This window comes from Brachycentrus maculatus, unplaced genomic scaffold (assembly GCF_059751285.1).
Source record: "Brachycentrus maculatus isolate JH-2025_06_01 unplaced genomic scaffold, ASM5975128v1 h1tg000039l, whole genome shotgun sequence".
NCBI lineage: Eukaryota > Metazoa > Arthropoda > Insecta > Trichoptera > Brachycentridae > Brachycentrus > Brachycentrus maculatus.
The window spans coordinates 2,803,208-2,822,615 of NW_028280793.1; the positions used below are offsets into that span (position 1 = coordinate 2,803,208).

At 34.1% G+C, this 19,408-nt stretch overlaps 1 protein-coding gene and 2 long non-coding RNA genes across 6 annotated transcripts; 1 reads left to right on the top strand and 2 right to left on the bottom strand.

Annotated features, from left to right (window-relative positions):
- Positions 1-53: 53 nt before the first annotated feature.
- On the bottom strand, positions 54-6,941 carry Dbp21E2 (putative ATP-dependent RNA helicase Dbp21E2). The gene is made up of 5 exons (XM_088277155.1): positions 6,326-6,941; positions 5,227-5,498; positions 3,714-3,877; positions 2,122-2,398; positions 54-879 (listed from the first exon to the last, which is right to left on the bottom strand). The coding sequence occupies exons 1-5, from the start codon at positions 6,822-6,824 to the stop codon at positions 604-606; spliced, it is 1,488 nt and encodes a 495-aa protein (XP_088133281.1). The 5' UTR covers positions 6,825-6,941; the 3' UTR covers positions 54-603.
- A 242-nt stretch (positions 6,942-7,183) lies between these two features.
- On the top strand, positions 7,184-8,694 carry LOC148312494 (uncharacterized). Of its 2 annotated transcripts, none has more exons than XR_015839222.1 (3): positions 7,184-7,322; positions 7,619-7,749; positions 8,387-8,549. It is a non-coding gene; the product is annotated as an uncharacterized LOC148312494 (long non-coding RNA). The 2 variants fall into 2 exon arrangements; XR_015839223.1 differs by having other exon boundaries at positions 7,199-7,489; positions 8,387-8,694.
- A 6,100-nt stretch (positions 8,695-14,794) lies between these two features.
- LOC148312495 (uncharacterized) lies at positions 14,795-16,494 on the bottom strand. 3 transcript variants are annotated; one of them, XR_015839231.1, is made up of 3 exons: positions 16,020-16,494; positions 15,447-15,890; positions 14,795-15,122 (listed from the first exon to the last, which is right to left on the bottom strand). It is a non-coding gene; the product is annotated as an uncharacterized LOC148312495 (long non-coding RNA). The 3 variants fall into 3 exon arrangements; XR_015839229.1 differs by having other exon boundaries at positions 14,803-15,122; positions 15,760-15,890; positions 16,187-16,491; XR_015839230.1 differs by having other exon boundaries at positions 14,803-15,122; positions 15,760-15,890; positions 16,020-16,491.
- Between the last annotated feature and the right edge of the window lie 2,914 nt (positions 16,495-19,408).

Sequence of the window (19,408 nt, forward strand, 5' to 3'; positions counted from 1 at the left end):
GCATATATCCAGAAGTGACAGTAGATAATTAAATAAAGAAAACTGCAGACACCAATTAATTGTTTTATTTAAACTTTAAAATAAACAAATTATGTATTGTACATAAAATGTAATTGCATATCTTGCGTCAAAAGATGCACATAGTGTCATTATTGAGGTTTAGATGGAAATTATCAGAAAATTAATAATGTTAATCAAAACATACAGATTAGACATTCGACTGCTTGTTTTGGGTTCATTATACGAACTTCCGTAACCTTCAGATTCCATTTCATTGTAATTGGAGAACAGTGTCAAGCGTGTAAGGTAGAGGGTTGAAGAAGACTGGAGCATGCCAATGCAACGCCATCTGGTCAAATTCAAATTATGTTGTATCACAGATGCATATAGAAAGAAATTCTAATGAATAGTTCACAGACAGCCATCCTAGCCAATTCTCCCACTAGGTTACTTAGAATAAGAATCTTCAACTGAATATAAGCCTTGTAGATCATAACAACTTATTCGTTAAATTGATCATAAGCAAGACAAATAATAATTGCAACTCCGATGATTAATAAAAAAATCTTTAGATCTCATTTGCTGAAATGTCTTCAAATAAAACTATGCTTTTGAAGATGCCAGTGCTTTTTCGGTAATATTGATTTCCTTCTGTATTTTGTCCATTATAATCTTTCTTATATTCGCATTGACATTGGGCAAATCGGTCATATTTCGAATTGATAATTCAATTTTCTGCACGAGCATTACGTCCTTCATTGATGAGATAAAATTTGTTATATGACAATCCGATGAGCTCCCCAGCCTACCAGTTCGTCCACACCGGTGAATGTAATCTGCCGAGTAATGGGGGAAGTCATAGTTAATGACGTGCTTTGTCTGAAAAATAATTTTGGAAGTACATTACAAAAATTGTCAAATAAATATAAACATTTATTAAAAAGAAGACTATTCAAACACCAACTTACATGGGTAACTCAAACATGGCACAAAAGAAAGAAAAAAAATTTAATATAAAAAATAAAATTGATAGCCGCTGTGGCGTAAGTGGGTTGGGTCAGCTGCGAAACCGGCATAGCGGGTTTGAGTCTCGCCGATTACAAAATGCTTTTTTAATTGATCCGGGTGTTTGTTATGCATTTTTCACATCTACTTTCCCTATCCTCACAATCCTACTTGCAAACGAGGTTTTAAGAATAGAGGACTTGTAAGTCCTTTTAATAAAAAAAAAACAAGGATGCAACTAGCGTTGTATGTTATTAAAGAAATAATAAAACCCTTATCCGCACCCCAATGGTGCATAGGGCACTGTGTCATATAAACACAGTGTTATCTTGATCGTTGATACATGAAGGAAAGGTGATCAGCCCTCCGCTTCAGGTACCAGTCCATGGTAATTTTGAATAAATATTACAGTGAAAAAATCACTTATATTTATTTTACCCCCTTGGGAATCGAACCCGGGACCTCCAGAATGGTAGCCGAGCGTGCTGACCATTACACTACGGAGGCGGACAAATTAAAGAAAACACTTGTTTTTATACCACTTGAGTTTATTTATGACTTATTTATTTTTTTACAAAAATGTTAATAAAATTAGTATATAACCACTCACCGAAGTGAGTGGTTATATACTAATTTTGAGTGGTTATATACTAATTTTATGAACATTTTTGTAAAAAAATAAATAAGTGAAAATGACTAACCACAAAGTAAATGCTTTAAATATTAATAATATTGAGAATATTATTTATGACTACTAGTTAAATAAGGAAAGGGGTAAGTTATTTATAGAACAGTTTATTATTAATTATGTTTTAGTTTACATTTAGACCTGAGGATGGAAGATTAGCTTCCGAAACTAGTAGTCATGAATAAACTCAAGTGGTATAAAAACAAGTGTTTTCATCAATAATTTTAACATGTCTTACCACAAAGTAAATTTCAAAACAATAAATAAAACAGCATTGTATGTATTCAGATACAACATTGTGTAAAAAATTCAAAGCGATGAGTGAATAACTTTAGGAAATTTAATATTGTAATAATCACTTCATTCTCGGGTGCATTCATAATATTAATTGCTAGTATCAGTCCATTAAATAGTTATAAGAACTTCACCTGTATGGTATCCAATCCTCTTGATGCGATATCTGTACAAGACAAGACATTAACCTTTCCAGATGAAAATGCCTCGTAATGTCCAATCTTAATGGGAACCGACATGTTGCCATCTATATTTACACATTTGACGCCATTTTCGTTTAGGAACATACTGACAAAATCACAAGTTGCATTTCTATTGCAAAATATCATCACTGGATTCCTTTTGTTCACATCGTCCCTGACGAGTTTGAGTAGCTGCACGGGCTTTTGTGACGGCCCTAATCTGAGAAATCTGAAGAAAAAAAATAATGACAAAATTACAAGTTGCATTTCTATTACAAAATATCATCACTGGATACTTTTTGTTCTATGATGAACATGATTTTAAACAAGTGAGTTATTTGGTCGTCACTCTTGTTACATGTGTATAAATTGATCACTTAAACCAGCCTGTAATGGGTCGTAAGCCCTGTAAATATCCAGACTTCCATGTCGGGGTATTTACAGGGGTGTCAAAATGTAAAAAATAAATGCAATATTTATTTAAATAAATTTATGGTATGACTAAGTACTACTGATATAACCTAAATTCTATTTTTGGTACTTATATTTTTTTCTCACTCTCATTTTTAATTACTATTTTAGCAAAAACAATACTTCGTCACTCATTTTTTTTAAAGTTCACAACTGATTATTATATAAGTCTACTACTTGATTTCTTTTTTTTTAAACAAAGTCCAAAATAAGTAAAGATAATAAAAAGTAAAGTAAAAAAAATATCATTTATTTCACTACTTTTATGAATTCAGCTACATGTATAACACTCTTTTAAATGTTATGTCAAAAGTGCTATAATTGATACAGTTTGAAGAAAATTCGCATTTTGAATTAAATAACTCTTATTTTATTTATTGTTTCGGCATTGACTTTGTGGTAAGACATGTTACAATGATTAAAGAAAACACTTCGTTTATTACCACTTGAGTTTTATTATAGACTACATGTTTCAGAAGTTAAACTTCCATCATTCAGGTCTGTATATTAACTAAAATATAAAATATAAAATTGTTCTATAAATAAGGAGAGGGGAAAGTAAGGGGAAGGGGTTAGTCAAGGAATGGAGTTTGAAAACAAAGGAAAAATGGAAAGCAATGGTGAAGAATTTTGAAACAATATATTATTTAATAAATTATTAATGATGGAAGTTAAACTTCTGGAACATGTAGTCTATAATAAAACTCAAGTGGTAAAAAACGAAGTGTTTTCTTTAATCATTGTAAATAACTCTTAGAGTGTAAAAACATCAAAGGACTGCACCATGCTACATTCTTAACCACTTATTCGTTTTTTATTTATTTATTATTTGACGAGAAAATTTGTCGGTGCAGGAAATTGTCACCCACAAGTCGAAACAAGACTGTCCGAACACCGCTCTGGTTATTCGATAAAAACAAATAGGCCAATATTTGACTCGGGCAAAGGAAGACTGAGGAGTCGGAATACGATTTACCCGAGCAGTGCTCGAGCCCGTCAGATGCAATAGAAACTTCTTGCCCAAGTCAAGCTCAGGCTATTCAGTGAACTGGTCAAACACTAACATTTCTCACCTTTGTGGAACATGACCAAGAGTTCTGTGTAATTCGGCAGATGAAACTTTCACAATAGATTCTGGTATAATAAATTTGCAGACCGTCTCCGGAAATTCTTGAGGCATTGTAGCACTAACTAATGTTAGTTGCACTCCTTTTGATTCTTCAGCTTGGTACGCAAACTGAAAATTAAAAGAAAAACATAATATTACATTTTCTGTTTAACTGTTAAACCTAGCAATTATATGATCACCAGGTGGTTCATTCGTGAATTATGCTCATAAAGATATTTTTTCTATGGAATAGGAGTTAATCTCTCATACATACACATTCATACATACATACTCTCATCTCTAATACAGATTGACAGAAACTGACCCGCAAACAAAATATGAGAAAGGAAAGAGGTGGTATCTAATAAGACAAATTCCTTACTCCTTTCAACAACGTCATATATCAAAAATCGTCAATTTCAGTTGTGCGTGTTTTCGGAATGCCTAGAAAATGTACTTTATCCCAGCAAAAATGGCATATTTTTAACTTAATATTTACCCGCTACTGAGCAGAAAGCGTTGTTTTTGCATTTTGAAGAAAATGTATTGTTTAATTATTTTTTTAAATGTACTTAATATTTTTCAAATGGAGAAAAAACATTCAGGATTTACCTAAAAAGATCTGTTACACAGTTAAAAGTTCGATAAGTGGCTTGATATTTATTTTTAATACATTTTATTATATTTTTAAACATTAAACGATCTCCTGAAAAATCAAGTTTTTTTATATATGACGTTGTTGAAAGGAGTTAGCGAAATGGGCACTGTTAGTCCCCATACCTAGCTCAAAAGTGCAACAATTTGATTTCTCTATTTTCTAAATGTCACAAAAATAAAAACAGTTTTCCACTATGCTTTTAATATTATGTCTGGATATAAACAACTGTTAATTTTTTCTTAGCGGACTCATACATATTAGCAGTGAATAACTCACACAAGTTACACAAACCCTGAGTGCTCTAGCCATTGCTGCTGTACTCCTTTTCCTATACTACATACAATTAGTAGGTGCATTGCTAAAATACCATACTTTCAACCAACATTTTTTAAATAAATTTGTTCAATATTACAATAAATTGATTTAAATATCATATTTAATATCATACTAGTTGGAAAATACATTACACATTAATTGACATGGTTAAAGAAGGCCCAACTATTTGAAAAAAGTATTTTTTTAAATATATATATACATATATAATCAGTAAACTAAGACCTCACTTTGCATCGTAGATTCGTTCCAAAATATTCCCCGAAATTTAAACAAAATTTAAATTTACCTTTTAGAAAATTTAAAAATAATTATCTGAATAATATTTAAAAAAAAACAACGCAATTTGAAAAAACAATGACGCACAGCGAAAATAATTCTTAATTCAGTAACGACGCAAAGCGAGGTCTGAGTGTATACGATTCTATTATCCTTACTTATTTTTACCAAAGAGTAGGAAAAAATATATATATATTTAATTTCTTACCTTAATTTTTCCCAAAAGATGTGCTACTTTATCAATAAAGCTATCATCCAATAGTGAATCGGCTTCATCCAGTACAACATGATGAAGTTTATTTAGTTTGTATATTCCTGTTGTCACAAGCTTACTGAATGATCCAAAACTTGAAACAAGTAAATCAACATTCTCAAAGGATGGATTCATCATTTTCTGCTTTGTGCGACCTCCGGTTAGACATTTCACATCTAAATTTAGTTCTTTACATAACTCCTGAGCCACGGAAGTAATTTGTCTAGCTGAAATATTAATAAAACTGAGATAATACATTTTCTTTTTTTTTAAAAGGCAAAGCCTCTATTTTAGAGGCTTGTCTGCAGGTAGGATAGTTAGGAAAGGGAATTTTTGAGTAAAAAATACATAACAAACGCCCGGACCAATTGAAAATGAATATTTATTGAATTCATTTTGCAATTGGCTGAAATCGAACCCGCAACTCCAGTTTTGCATTCGAGTGTCTACTCGACTATGCCACAACTCCTGTCATCATAACTTTTTATCAGCACAAAATAAATCAGTAACTATGTATAGATCAATTATATATTATTGTCATTAATTGATTCGGTAATCACTTTGTGCTAAAATCTATTCGTTTTAATTTCAAGTTTTACTTGGTAAATACCACATTTTCTTAAAATCAATTATGACAGTATTTCAATACATTCTGCATCATTTGCTAACACCGTATGCGAAGCTAAGTCTCAATTTTAGAGTTGTCTCCTTGAGACGTTGAAGGTTGAAGAAAGGGCAGGAGCTGTTTTATTTATGTTTTATTATTTTTTTTTTTATCAGTGGGAACATAGACATTGCTCCAAAATTTAGACTTAGCTTCACATACGGTGCGGAATAATGTGGAATGCATCAAAACAATTGTCACAGTAGATTTTAACAAATAGCGGTACTTCCCGAATAAAACTTAAATTTAAAAAAAAAATTGCTACAAGATGCGGCAAAACAGACAGTACAGTTTTGAAAGGCTTGTCCACTGGTCTGGAATATATATAACAAGTTAAAGATTGTTACTTTGAGGAGCTATTAAATAAAATTACCACTTTTTTATACTCACCGAGTTCTCGACTTGGCGTTAAAACCACTGCCAGTGGACTGTTGAACTGTTTATCATCATCTTTATAATTAAGTATTTGCTGCAAAATGGGAAGTAAATATGCTAAAGTCTTTCCACACCCAGTTTCAGCTGTTATTAAAGCATTTCTTTTGGATAACAGAAGCGGAATGCTCTTTGACTGAATTTCGGTAGGATTCATAAAAGTTTGCCTTTCTAGCGCTTTTATAATACCATTGTCCAAGCCAAAATCTGAAAAGCACTTTTCAGGCATAATCGCGTCGCTTTTAGCCAAATTCGCATTCCTGTGAATGATAAAATAATCGCCCCTTGATTTTGAATGACCCCATCCCTGCGACGCTAGTTCAGTATCTCCAATGTTTCCATAAAAATCAAACTCTTTTCGTTTACATGATATAATAGGTTTCTTTGTAGTGGAGTAAAATTTTACACTACTTGATATTAAGCTCTTACAGCATGCAAAATACCTTCTAGAAATCATAATGTATTTTCAGAAATATACATATAGTTACAAGTGAATTTGTATCAGAAGATAACCTATAACTTCAAAATATCAAATGACCTACAGACGTGCGTTTGACATTTGGTGCTAAGACAATTTGACATTAAATATAGCATAGAGAATAACATAGCATAGAAGGCGTGAAAATATTTGTATTATAGGTACCTACATTTTTTTATGCTGGTCACTCACGACGAGGAAAATAGTAGATTTTGTTACATTTTCTCTGGTTTTGTAACGTTCAAGTACGAATTTTGGAAAGACGAAAGATTTCACTGCCAACCTGGCGATGTGACGCGAAATCGAATACCTACAGCGCCATCATTAGTATATGATATTTGTATATAAGCTTCGTTCGAGTCTGGCCGGGCGACCGTCATGAATTCATTGCACAAACTAATTTATATAATTCATTGTAAACGATAAATGACACGCCGGGTGATCTCGTGTTGAAAATAACTATTATGTATTGGAAATGTGAGTACTTCATTATTGGTAAGGCGTTTCCTCTCATTCCGCCGTTTGCTAAACAGCTGTCAAACAAATTACGCAAGAAATTTGTCTCGACTGCTGCTCAAATAAGCGCTAATTAGAAGAAATATGTATTCTATAACCTCCCGAATGACCCATCAACAGCATTGCAGGTAATCAACTGTTTTTGTTGTTGTTTTTCATGCCTGAAAAACTGTGCAATCTTCTTTGTGTGAAATGTCATTCTGACAGTCCGTTGACAGCGAGTCTGTTTTTATTATCGTTTTTATGTTATATTTTAGGTAAAGTACGGACAACCGACTCTGAGCTGTCGGCAGAGCCACCTGGGAAATTTCGGAACATTGTCGGGATGGCAGAAGCCGAGTTTAAATATCCTTTAAAGAAAATACCCTGCGTGTCCAGCGCTCAAGAGGTGAACGATTAAATGTTATTTGAAGCCCACCTTTCATAAAGAGTTACACTAATCGCGCCATATCATCCGAGCATGGACTCGTAAGAAAGAAGCCAAACATAATTACAAGTACATTTATTGTCATATAATGTTGTTTATTGCAATATATGCATATAAAATAAGATTCAACAAACACAAAAGATGTCATTCAAAAATAACTACAGCACGTGGCGTATAGATTTTGAAATGGTTTTCCAGTTTTACTTATACAGTTACAAATGTCAATTTACTAGTGGGTGCAATGCTTGGCCATGTTTTGTTCACAAAGAAATAGGTATGGATGATAATTAATAAATAATATTGGATATATGATGTAAGAAGACCAGCCCGCCGAAGCTTGCAATCGCAATACCGGACTGGACTCTTGATGCTGACAAATTTTCAGCCCCCATCTGTGCTCCACGAGCAGTTTTATGATGAGGTTGGAACTCTTCATATCAGCCCCTCCGGGAAGCCTGCCACTGTATACCTTATAAGACCATCTCAGTGTATACTGGTGTCTGATATCCTCATAATCGGAGATCGCTCAGTGGGTCGTAATGCTCGCAATTATTTTTCAAACATATAAACTAATTCTGTAACTTTGTTACCTTTTCAGACTCGTACAACTATTGGCAAATGACTTGTCGCGGCAGAAGGGTTCCATTTCCCCCATTGTGTTGGCGCTTTGGACAGTTTCATTTCCTAGCGCTGGATCAGAATATATAAACTACAGAGGACGATTCGGCATTGTTTTATTTGGATGTGTAGCCAGTAATTACTGTTTTAGTGTTTGCAGATATGTATAGGCAGATAGATGATATAACCATGAAACGTGTGTTATTGCACAATTTTCTTGGGAGTTATTCATCGTGACTAATATATGTATACTCTCCCCCCTGAAAATAAACATATTATGCTCTTAAATATGTTTTTATTTTGTTCATTAATGACCGAGATCCTTGAAAAGTATCATCCTATCCCGCTCTCTGTGATCTTACAACATTGACCTTAATTTTTTACAGAAATGCAATCTAAAGTAACTAACTGACCATCACGCCGCTTCCGCAGGGATAGGCAGAGAGAATAGAACACCACACCACGCTACTCTTGTCTTTGTACACATTCTTCTTTACGCATCCCCTCACACATCCTCCTCCCAACCCTTATCCGCACCCCAAAGGTGCATAGGGCACTGCATTATATAGAAGCAGTGTTATCTTGATCGTTAAATACACGAAGGAAAGGTGATCAGCCTTTCGCTTCAGGTACCAGTCCAGGGTCATATTAAATATATATTTGACTGAAAAATCAATAATATTTATTGCGACCCTCTTGGGAATCAAACCCGGGACCTCCAGCATGGTAGCCTAGAGCGCTAACCGCTACACTATGGAGGCGGACCTCATACATACCCGCCGATTATTCGGATTCCTGAATTGACCACTTTCAATTATTTTAAATACTTGATCATGCCAAGTTTTGCCCGGTCATCCTCTGCTCATGTTCCCAACAAGATTCGCCTCATAAATTTCTTTTACAGTCCTTTCTTCACTCGTTCGTTTAGATCTTTTATAACTAACTAACTAACCATCACGCCGCTTCAGGCAGAGAGTATAGAACGCCACACCACTCTGTCTTTGCAAACATTCTTCGCCTCTTCCACGTTCATGCATCTCCTCATACATACCCGCCGATTACTACGACTCCCAACCTGACCACTTTCAACTATTTGGCATACCTGATCGTGCCATGTTTTTCTTGGTCTTTCTCGGCTCCTTTTCCCCATTACATTCGCCTCATAAATTTGTTTTACCGTTCTTTCCTCACTCATTCGTTCCACATGTCCAAACCATCTCAACGCACCTTTCTTAATTTTATTGATAATGGTTATCTCCGCTTTGCATTCCTTCCTTATTTCACTATTCGAACATCTATCATGCATCGTTTTGTCGCACATTCTTCTGAGAGATTGCATTTCGACTGCACTTAGTCTACTTTCATCCTTTTTTTGCCAACTCCATGTTTTACTTCCATACATTAGAGTTGGAACCAGGACTCCGTTGCGCACTGCCAGTTTAGCTTCCGCTGATAGGTTTTTATTTGCCATAACTGATATTATTAGAGGGTATTTCTTTTTCATCGACAATTTTAATGACTTCCTTTAATCTGACTCTATCGAATGCTTTAGTAAGACCTGCAAAGCAGAGGTAAGCTGTCTTATTGAACTCTCTTGCTTTTTTAACTATTTGTCTAACAACAAATATGTTGATATTATTTATGTCCGAGTTCACTCGGTTTCTCACCGTCACATATTTAGCATATTCTTCTGGTGACGGTGAGCTTCTGTATTTCAGATGGTTTTTCTTCGGCGAGTTCCTTGACTTCATCAGTACACCATTTTATCAATAATGATTATCTCAGCCCTGCATTCTTTCCTTCTTTCACCATTCGAACATCTATCATACATATTTTTGCCTCACATACAAATAATGTAAATAAAAATAAAAATAATAGCACAACCTGGCTGAACGGTGGAATACGCGTGAATAGCCAATAAATAAAAAAAAGACATTCATAACAACAGCAATGGGGGCGCGAGATAGAGACAGGCATGAATTAGAAAGAGATAGAAAGGCATTCGCCGGAGCTAGCGATTGAGTTTGGCTTAGTCCCCAGAACCAAAGATCAAAGACGAATATCTATTTACTTATATTTCTTCTTTTTTTATGGCTGTTCACGCTTCTAGCCAATGCGAGTTATTTTTTATTTATATATTATTATTTTACACTTTTTACAATTTAAAAAAAGATAATTGTTTGAGTTTTTATTATTTACAAAAAAAAACTTCAATTTCATACTATTTCTGTGAGCCTAAGCGGCTCATTATTAGAAAGTGGTATCAAATTGTGGTAAAGTGGGTTCGAACCGAAAAACTTTGATTAAAAAATCCGAGACACTAACCACGGGACCACAACCCGATACGATTTGAATTGAAATCGTTTGTTTTCCTGTAATTGGGGTTAGTTTCATTATTAAGTTGGTTTGTTTAGTGAGTTATTTAATATATTTCATACACATTTACAAATGATTTTCAATTAATTTTGTTTGTTAGGGGAGGTCGATGAGATTGAGATGTTAGTAGAAAATGGAATTGGATTGAGAAGACAATACTTGACATATAAATTTATCTTAAAATTTTCGACTAAAAAATATAATATTCTGATTTAAAAAAATGATAGTTAATAATTCCGAGGGGGCGTCAGAGGCCTGCACTTGCAGGGCATTAATTGGAGACCTAGATCTTATTTCATTGGGCACCCGTTTAACTCTTAAACGCTATCATGGGTACTGGAGTACCCCACAGGATTTTAAAAACCCAGTATTTAAAAAAATATCGTATCCACACTTGCGCCATTCAAGCTATTCTCTAATTATTAGTTACTGCGACGAACTGTCCATCGAAGTGTCGCGCAGGTACAGACGTGTGGGCGGGTGTTCCGGGGTACTCTAGAACCCCACGGTAGTAGTTGTCAAAGTTTTTTCAAATTCGAAGGCGGCTGAACTTTGTTATTTATTGGTAAGTTTTATTAAATATTATTCTTGAAATAAATATTAAACCTTTTTATTAGGTATATTATGTTTTTATTATCACTTAAAATCGTGTTTTTATTATTCTTTTTACATATGTTTATAAGTTTGTTATTTTCCATGAGAAGTAATCTACGTTTTTGTTAGTCATTTGTCTCATAGATCAAATCGACGTCTTAGAACTGATGGTGAAAAAGCAGTGTTTTTAGAAGATTTGGATAATGAGGAGATGAATACTAGAGGTGCTTCAGATGATGAACTGGATGACCTCATTCAAGATTTTAGCTTTTAGAAGAGCCTGGTGTTAATTCTCAAAATCACTACTCCACTCTTGTTGCTTGCAAATACGCTGATAGTGGCGATGAAGATGACATTCGTGGTATCGTATCAATGAAGAAAATAAAGTACTACTGCCAGAAATTATAGCATTTTATAATAAAATAAAATGTGGGTAGATGTTTTTGACCAGATGAGTAAAAAGTATTCTACGTCTAGAAAAAACGAGAAGATAGCCTTTGTGTATTTTCTATACCCTCTTAAATACAGTAGGAGTAAACTCCTGGATTTTTTATACTATGTCAAGAAGTCCAGACAAGAAACTCATTCCGAAAAGACGTCTATTTTTTAAGGAAATGGCAAAATCTCTTATAACACCGTATATGCAAGAAAAATTACAATGGCCATGTTTGCCCCGGGATATAAGGAAATCTATACATGGTATTTTAAAAAATGAAATGGACATTGCTGAACCAGTCCCTCGAGATACCAAACCTGATCGCTGCTGCTTCTGTCCGCATATAAAAGATAGGAAATCGAGGACCGCGTGCTCCTCTTGTCGTCGTCATATTTGTGCACCCATCAAATAAAAATATGCAATCTTTGCAAACAAAAATTTTAAAAATTATTTCAATTTGTTTTATTTGTAGGCCTAAGTAATAGTACATTTGAGTAAATACAAGAAATTAATTGATAAATTTATAGTTTTATTTCTAACTCATAAATATCTACGGGGTACTCAGGTACCCCCGGTAGTATTCATGCCTATAAAGTTGAGGGTAGTGTTCTAGAGTTAATGACGGCTTCCTTTCAGACCTCTCCAGCATTAGCATTCCATTTTCCACTAACATCTCAACCTTATTAACCTCCCAAACTTGTTTGCAATAATTTTTATTTCTGCTAATAATTTGGATGCAACTGGCTATCCAGAAGCTTTCAGATTCATTGTCGTTGCATAACCTAGTTGTGAAAGTAGAGTGGAGTTCCCTAGATTTTCAATTCTGCGGCGATTGCATCGTTCAGAACTATCTTCAAAAGCTGTTCCGCACGACCGCGCTTTTGTTGTTTTCGAGTCATCTTGCCCCTATGTGCGGCGCGGCGAATTGCATTTGAATTCAAATCGTATCGGGTTGTGGTCCCGTGGTTAGTGTCTCGGATTTTTTAATCAAAGTTTTTCGGTTCGAACCCACTTTACCACAATTTGATACCACTTTCTAATAATGAGCCGCTTAGGCTCACAGAAATAGTATGAAATTGAAGTTTTTTTTTGTAAATAATAAAAACTCAAACAATTATCTTTTTTTAAATTGTAAAAAGTGTAAAATAATAATATATAAATAAAAAATAACTCGCATTGGCTAGAAGCGTGAACAGCCATAAAAAAAGAAGAAATATAAGTAAATAGATATTCGTCTTTGATCTTTGGTTCTGGGGACTAAGCCAAACTCAATCGCTAGCTCCGGCGAATGCCTTTCTATCTCTTTCTAATTCATGCCTGTCTCTATCTCGCGCCCCCATTGCTGTTGTTATGAATGTCTTTTTTTTATTTATTGGCTATTCACGCGTATTCCACCGTTCAGCCAGGTTGTGCTATTATTTTTATTTTTATTTACATTATTTGTATGTGAGGCAAAAATATGTATGATAGATGTTCGAATGGTGAAAGAAGGAAAGAATGCAGGGCTGAGATAATCATTATTGATAAAATGGTGTACTGATGAAGTCAAGGAACTCGCCGAAGAAAAACCATCTGAAATACAGAAGCTCACCGTCACCAGAAGAATATGCTAAATATGTGACGGTGAGAAACCGAGTGAACTCGGACATAAATAATATCAACATATTTGTTGTTAGACAAATAGTTAAAAAAGCAAGAGAGTTCAATAAGACAGCTTACCTCTGCTTTGCAGGTCTTACTAAAGCATTCGATAGAGTCAGATTAAAGGAAGTCATTAAAATTGTCGATGAAAAAGAAATACCCTCTAATAATATCAGTTATGGCAAATAAAAACCTATCAGCGGAAGCTAAACTGGCAGTGCGCAACGGAGTCCTGGTTCCAACTCTAATGTATGGAAGTAAAACATGGAGTTGGCAAAAAAAGGATGAAAGTAGACTAAGTGCAGTCGAAATGCAATCTCTCAGAAGAATGTGCGACAAAACGATGCATGATAGATGTTCGAATAGTGAAATAAGGAAGGAATGCAAAGCGGAGATAACCATTATCAATAAAATTAAGAAAGGTGCGTTGAGATGGTTTGGACATGTGGAACGAATGAGTGAGGAAAGAACGGTAAAACAAATTTATGAGGCGAATGTAATGGGGAAAAGGAGCCGAGAAAGACCAAGAAAAACATGGCACGATCAGGTATGCCAAATAGTTGAAAGTGGTCAGGTTGGGAGTCGTAGTAATCGGCGGGTATGTATGAGGAGATGCATGAACGTGGAAGAGGCGAAGAATGTTTGCAAAGACAGAGTGGTGTGGCGTTCTATACTCTCTGCCTGAAGCGGCGTGATGGTTAGTTAGTTAGTTATAAAAGATCTAAACGAACGAGTGAAGAAAGGACTGTAAAAGAAATTTATGAGGCGAATCTTGTTGGGAACATGAGCAGAGGATGACCGGGCAAAACTTGGCATGATCAAGTATTTAAAATAATTGAAAGTGGTCAATTCAGGAATCCGAATAATCGGCGGGTATGTATGAGGTCCGCCTCCATAGTGTAGCGGTTAGCGCTCTAGGCTACCATGCTGGAGGTCCCGGGTTTGATTCCCAAGAGGGTCGCAATAAATATTATTGATTTTTCAGTCAAATATATATTTAATATGACCCTGGACTGGTACCTGAAGCGAAAGGCTGATCACCTTTCCTTCGTGTATTTAACGATCAAGATAACACTGCTTCTATATAATGCAGTGCCCTATGCACCTTTGGGGTGCGGATAAGGGTTGGGAGGAGGATGTGTGAGGGGATGCGTAAAGAAGAATGTGTACAAAGACAAGAGTAGCGTGGTGTGGTGTTCTATTCTCTCTGCCTATCCCTGCGGAAGCGGCGTGATGGTCAGTTAGTTACTTTAGATTGCATTTCTGTAAAAAATTAAGGTCAATGTTGTAAGATCACAGAGAGCGGGATAGGATGATACTTTTCAAGGATCTCGGTCATTAATGAACAAAATAAAAACATATTTAAGAGCATAATATGTTTATTTTCAGGGGGGAGAGTATACATATATTAGTCACGATGAATAACTCCCAAGAAAATTGTGCAATAACACACGTTTCATGGTTATATCATCTATCTGCCTATACATATCTGCAAACACTAAAACAGTAATTACTGGCTACACATCCAAATAAAACAATGCCGAATCGTCCTCTGTAGTTTATATATTCTGATCCAGCGCTAGGAAATGAAACTGTCCAAAGCGCCAACACAATGGGGGAAATGGAACCCTTCTGCCGCGACAAGTCATTTGCCAATAGTTGTACGAGTCTGAAAAGGTAACAAAGTTACAGAATTAGTTTATATGTTTGAAAAATAATTGCGAGCATTACGACCCACTGAGCGATCTCCGATTATGAGGATATCAGACACCAGTATACACTGAGATGGTCTTATAAGGTATACAGTGGCAGGCTTCCCGGAGGGGCTGATATGAAGAGTTCCAACCTCATCATAAAACTGCTCGTGGAGCACAGATGGGGGCTGAAAATTTGTCAGCATCAAGAGTCCAGTCCGGTATTGCGATTGCAAGCTTCGGCGGGCTGGTCTTCTTACATCATATATCCAATATTATTTATTAATTATCATCCATACCTATTTCTTTGTGAACAAAACATGGCCAAGCATTGCACCCACTAGTAAATTGACATTTGTAACTGTATAAGTAAAACTGGAAAACCATTTCAAAATCTATACGCCACGTGCTGTAGTTATTTTTGAATGACATCTTTTGTGTTTGTTGAATCTTATTTTATATGCATATATTGCAATAAACAACATTATATGACAATAAATGTACTTGTAATTATGTTTGGCTTCTTTCTTACGAGTCCATGCTCGGATGATATGGCGCGATTAGTGTAACTCTTTATGAAAGGTGGGCTTCAAATAACATTTAATCGTTCACCTCTTGAGCGCTGGACACGCAGGGTATTTTCTTTAAAGGATATTTAAACTCGGCTTCTGCCATCCCGACAATGTTCCGAAATTTCCCAGGTGGCTCTGCCGACAGCTCAGAGTCGGTTGTCCGTACTTTACCTAAAATATAACATAAAAACGATAATAAAAACAGACTCGCTGTCAACGGACTGTCAGAATGACATTTCACACAAAGAAGATTGCACAGTTTTTCAGGCATGAAAAACAACAACAAAAACAGTTGATTACCTGCAATGCTGTTGATGGGTCATTCGGGAGGTTATAGAATACATATTTCTTCTAATTAGCGCTTATTTGAGCAGCAGTCGAGACAAATTTCTTGCGTAATTTGTTTGACAGCTGTTTAGCAAACGGCGGAATGAGAGGAAACGCCTTACCAATAATGAAGTACTCACATTTCCAATACATAATAGTTATTTTCAACACGAGATCACCCGGCGTGTCATTTATCGTTTACAATGAATTATATAAATTAGTTTGTGCAATGAATTCATGACGGTCGCCCGGCCAGACTCGAACGAAGCTTATATACAAATATCATATACTAATGATGGCGCTGTAGGTATTCGATTTCGCGTCACATCGCCAGGTTGGCAGTGAAATCTTTCGTCTTTCCAAAATTCGTACTTGAACGTTACAAAACCAGAGAAAATGTAACAAAATCTACTATTTTCCTCGTCGTGAGTGACCAGCATTAAAGTTTCTTTTTATACCCAGGTAACCTTGTGTATTTTTTTGCTATAAAAATTACTTCCTTACCATAATTTTATAAATTGCTCTAGTAATTTTTATATTAGTGCATTATTCCTCATGGATTGTATTATTAATATATGAGAGAAAAACATAATAAGTATTATCATATTTGTATAACTATACATTGGAGTTCAGAAAACTTTTTTAAAAAATACGATATTACTTCAGTCAAAAACACTGCATAATTTTTTTAAAGTTCCTTTTATGTAATTATTTAACAGTTCCTTTAATATTGAATATAAAGGCAAAGTTTTTTCACTGTTTTGCTTAATACAAATACTGTTTTTTTTTTCTTCATTCCTATACTACTTCCTAGAACTTTGAATTTCTATGAGGATCCACCACTAATCTTTGTTTGATTAATCTTTTTTACTTTGGATAATTGACCATTCTGCATAGCTACAAAACTGCACTGTAAGATTCGATGATGTAAAAAATTCAGTAAGACCAGATGAATTTGGTATAGATAGAAAAATGTCATGAATTTCAAAATTTAACAGATAACAGGAGTATGATGGTATCTGTTAAATTTTATACAATAAACGCATTTTCAAGAAAGGTAAATACAAAAATTTTAAAGATTTGTAATGAAATTTTATTGAATAATAAAAACATTACAAAAATATATGGCAACAGAAGAGAATCGCCAGGTATAAAAGACAATAGGGCTGGTATTACAAAGCTGTTATCTGAAGAGTGTTATCGGAAATAGTAAGTTATGCATACTGCCACAAATTTTAAATTTTTTATTAGTACATATTTGATTATTACGAAATAGAAGTAACATTTAATTACTCTATACATAATTAATGCATTTGTAATACCATCCTGGGTCGTTCAGGAACAAAGAATATATATTTCCACAAACTCAGAGAGTAGATTAGACAAATCAAAATTCAAAAAGATTTTAACATGATTTAAAATCACAGTAATGTATTGTCATATATCATGAAATATCTTATTGTACACAAAAATACATTTTTGGATGTGAAATTAACAATACATAATCGATTATATTTTTTGTAAGATTTGGCAATTTAATACTAGACACTGCAAGTCACCGCTGGTAACAACAAAAAAATCATGAATATTATCGTTTGACTAGATTAAAATAACAAAATATATATGAATACATCATCGAAATGATTATTATATATGATAAGCTTTAATAACATAAAAATCAGTAGGTTGTCATAATCATTTTATTATCACTCATTGATTTATTATTCTTATGATTTATGCTCTCATAAAACAATTATGGACTTGTTATAGTTAAAATGTTGTTGAATCTAGTTTTCACATGTTCCAAGATTTTTTTAATTTTACTTTTATGATCGCCTGTAAAATGGACATTTTATAGTAAGGGTTTTATGGTATAGAAATTTTAAAAAACTTCTTATTGCTAATCCAACATTTTGAATTAATATCTTTAATCAAGAATTTATTGATAAAATATATGCAGGTATATATGAAAAATATTGAACATTTAGTTTTTTCTTCCAAGTTCATTAATTTAAGGTTTTTTTATCTGCCTCCGTGGTGTAATGTTTGGCTTGTTTAGCTACCGTGCTGGAGGTCCCGGGTTCAATTCCCAGGAGGGGTAAAAATAAATATTAGTGATTTATATAATATTAATATTTATTTAATATTGCCCTGGACTGGTCCCTGAAATACAGAAGTGATCCCCTTGCCTACATGTAAGTTACAATCAAGATAATACTGCGTCAATACGATGCAGTGCCCTATGCACTATTGGGTGCAGGGTTAGAAGAAGTTTTTTTTACATTTTTTTTGCTTCCGCTTCGTATTTTTGAACTACACAACTTTCAAATTATGAAACTCTTAAAATAAAACATAAAATAACCAGATATTTTTTGTCCTACTTTTGTGAAGAAAAAAAACCAGCATTTAGTGGTTAAAGAAAAATATGCAAAATACGATTTTGCACTCAAATCGGGCAGCTGCTTGATTAGGTTAAATGTATTTAGCACGATACACAAATAAAATGGTGTTTGAACTATAATAGTTCTACAACATTTTGAGTGTGTCCAAATACTTGTTCACAAAATCTGAATTATCTCCAATTACAGGAGTCACTTTTATACTATTTTTTGACATCTCATCAAAGATGAAGAAGAATATGGAAGTCTGGGCATTTACGGGCAAATTGGTTGATATATATAGAACTTCCAAGAATTTGAGTAGTGTGGTTGTCAATAATGGGTAGAATCGGTGAATATTACACGTGTATAAAGTGATCACTTAAACCAGCCTATGACGGTCGTCAGCCCCGTAAATGCCCAGACTTCCATATTCTTCTTCATCTTTGATGAGATGTCAAAAAATAGTATCTAATAGTTCTGTTTAATCTATTCATTTCAACTTTTTGCGATCACATGTATATTTATTATTCAATTTTGTGTGCAGGTGTATAGGCCATAAAAACATTTTGTCATTTCTTGCTTATTTAACAGAAAAATAAACATCAATTTCAATATAAATTCATATACATAAATGTTATATAACTCGGTGAATATTTTTAAGGTACATATATAATTTTAATGTAAAATTACACACTAAAAGTAAGCAGCACTCTCACTGAATTTTATCAAAGAAATTAAGGAGTTAATGTTGAAGTAAACTGTGTATTAATAATTATTTCTACTAATGTTTCTGCCACCATTATAGGGGCCTTCTTTGGGCTTCTCTATGATTTACAATGTTATTCAAATGCTTGAATGTTTTAGCCCATAAGAATACATCTTTATATTGAAATCCGTTTTAAAGGTTTTTTTAAATGATTTTGAAATAACACGGTGAAAAAAATAATTAGAAATCGAACACTTATTTGGCAATTCATAACA

What these genes read in the sequence shown, in the direction of transcription:
- Dbp21E2 (XM_088277155.1), bottom strand. Translation starts at nt 6,824, where the DNA reads ATGATTTCTAGAAGGTATTTTGCATGCTGTAAGAGCTTAATATCAAGT. An exon ending in AACGCCAAGTCGAGAACTCG is followed by an intron (nt 5,499 to 6,325) that starts GTGAGTATAAAA and finishes TTAATATTTCAG; the next exon opens with CTAGACAAATTACTTCCGTG. An exon ending in GAGGATTGGATACCATACAG is followed by an intron (nt 880 to 2,121) that starts GTGAAGTTCTTA and finishes ATTATTTTTCAG; the next exon opens with ACAAAGCACGTCATTAACTA.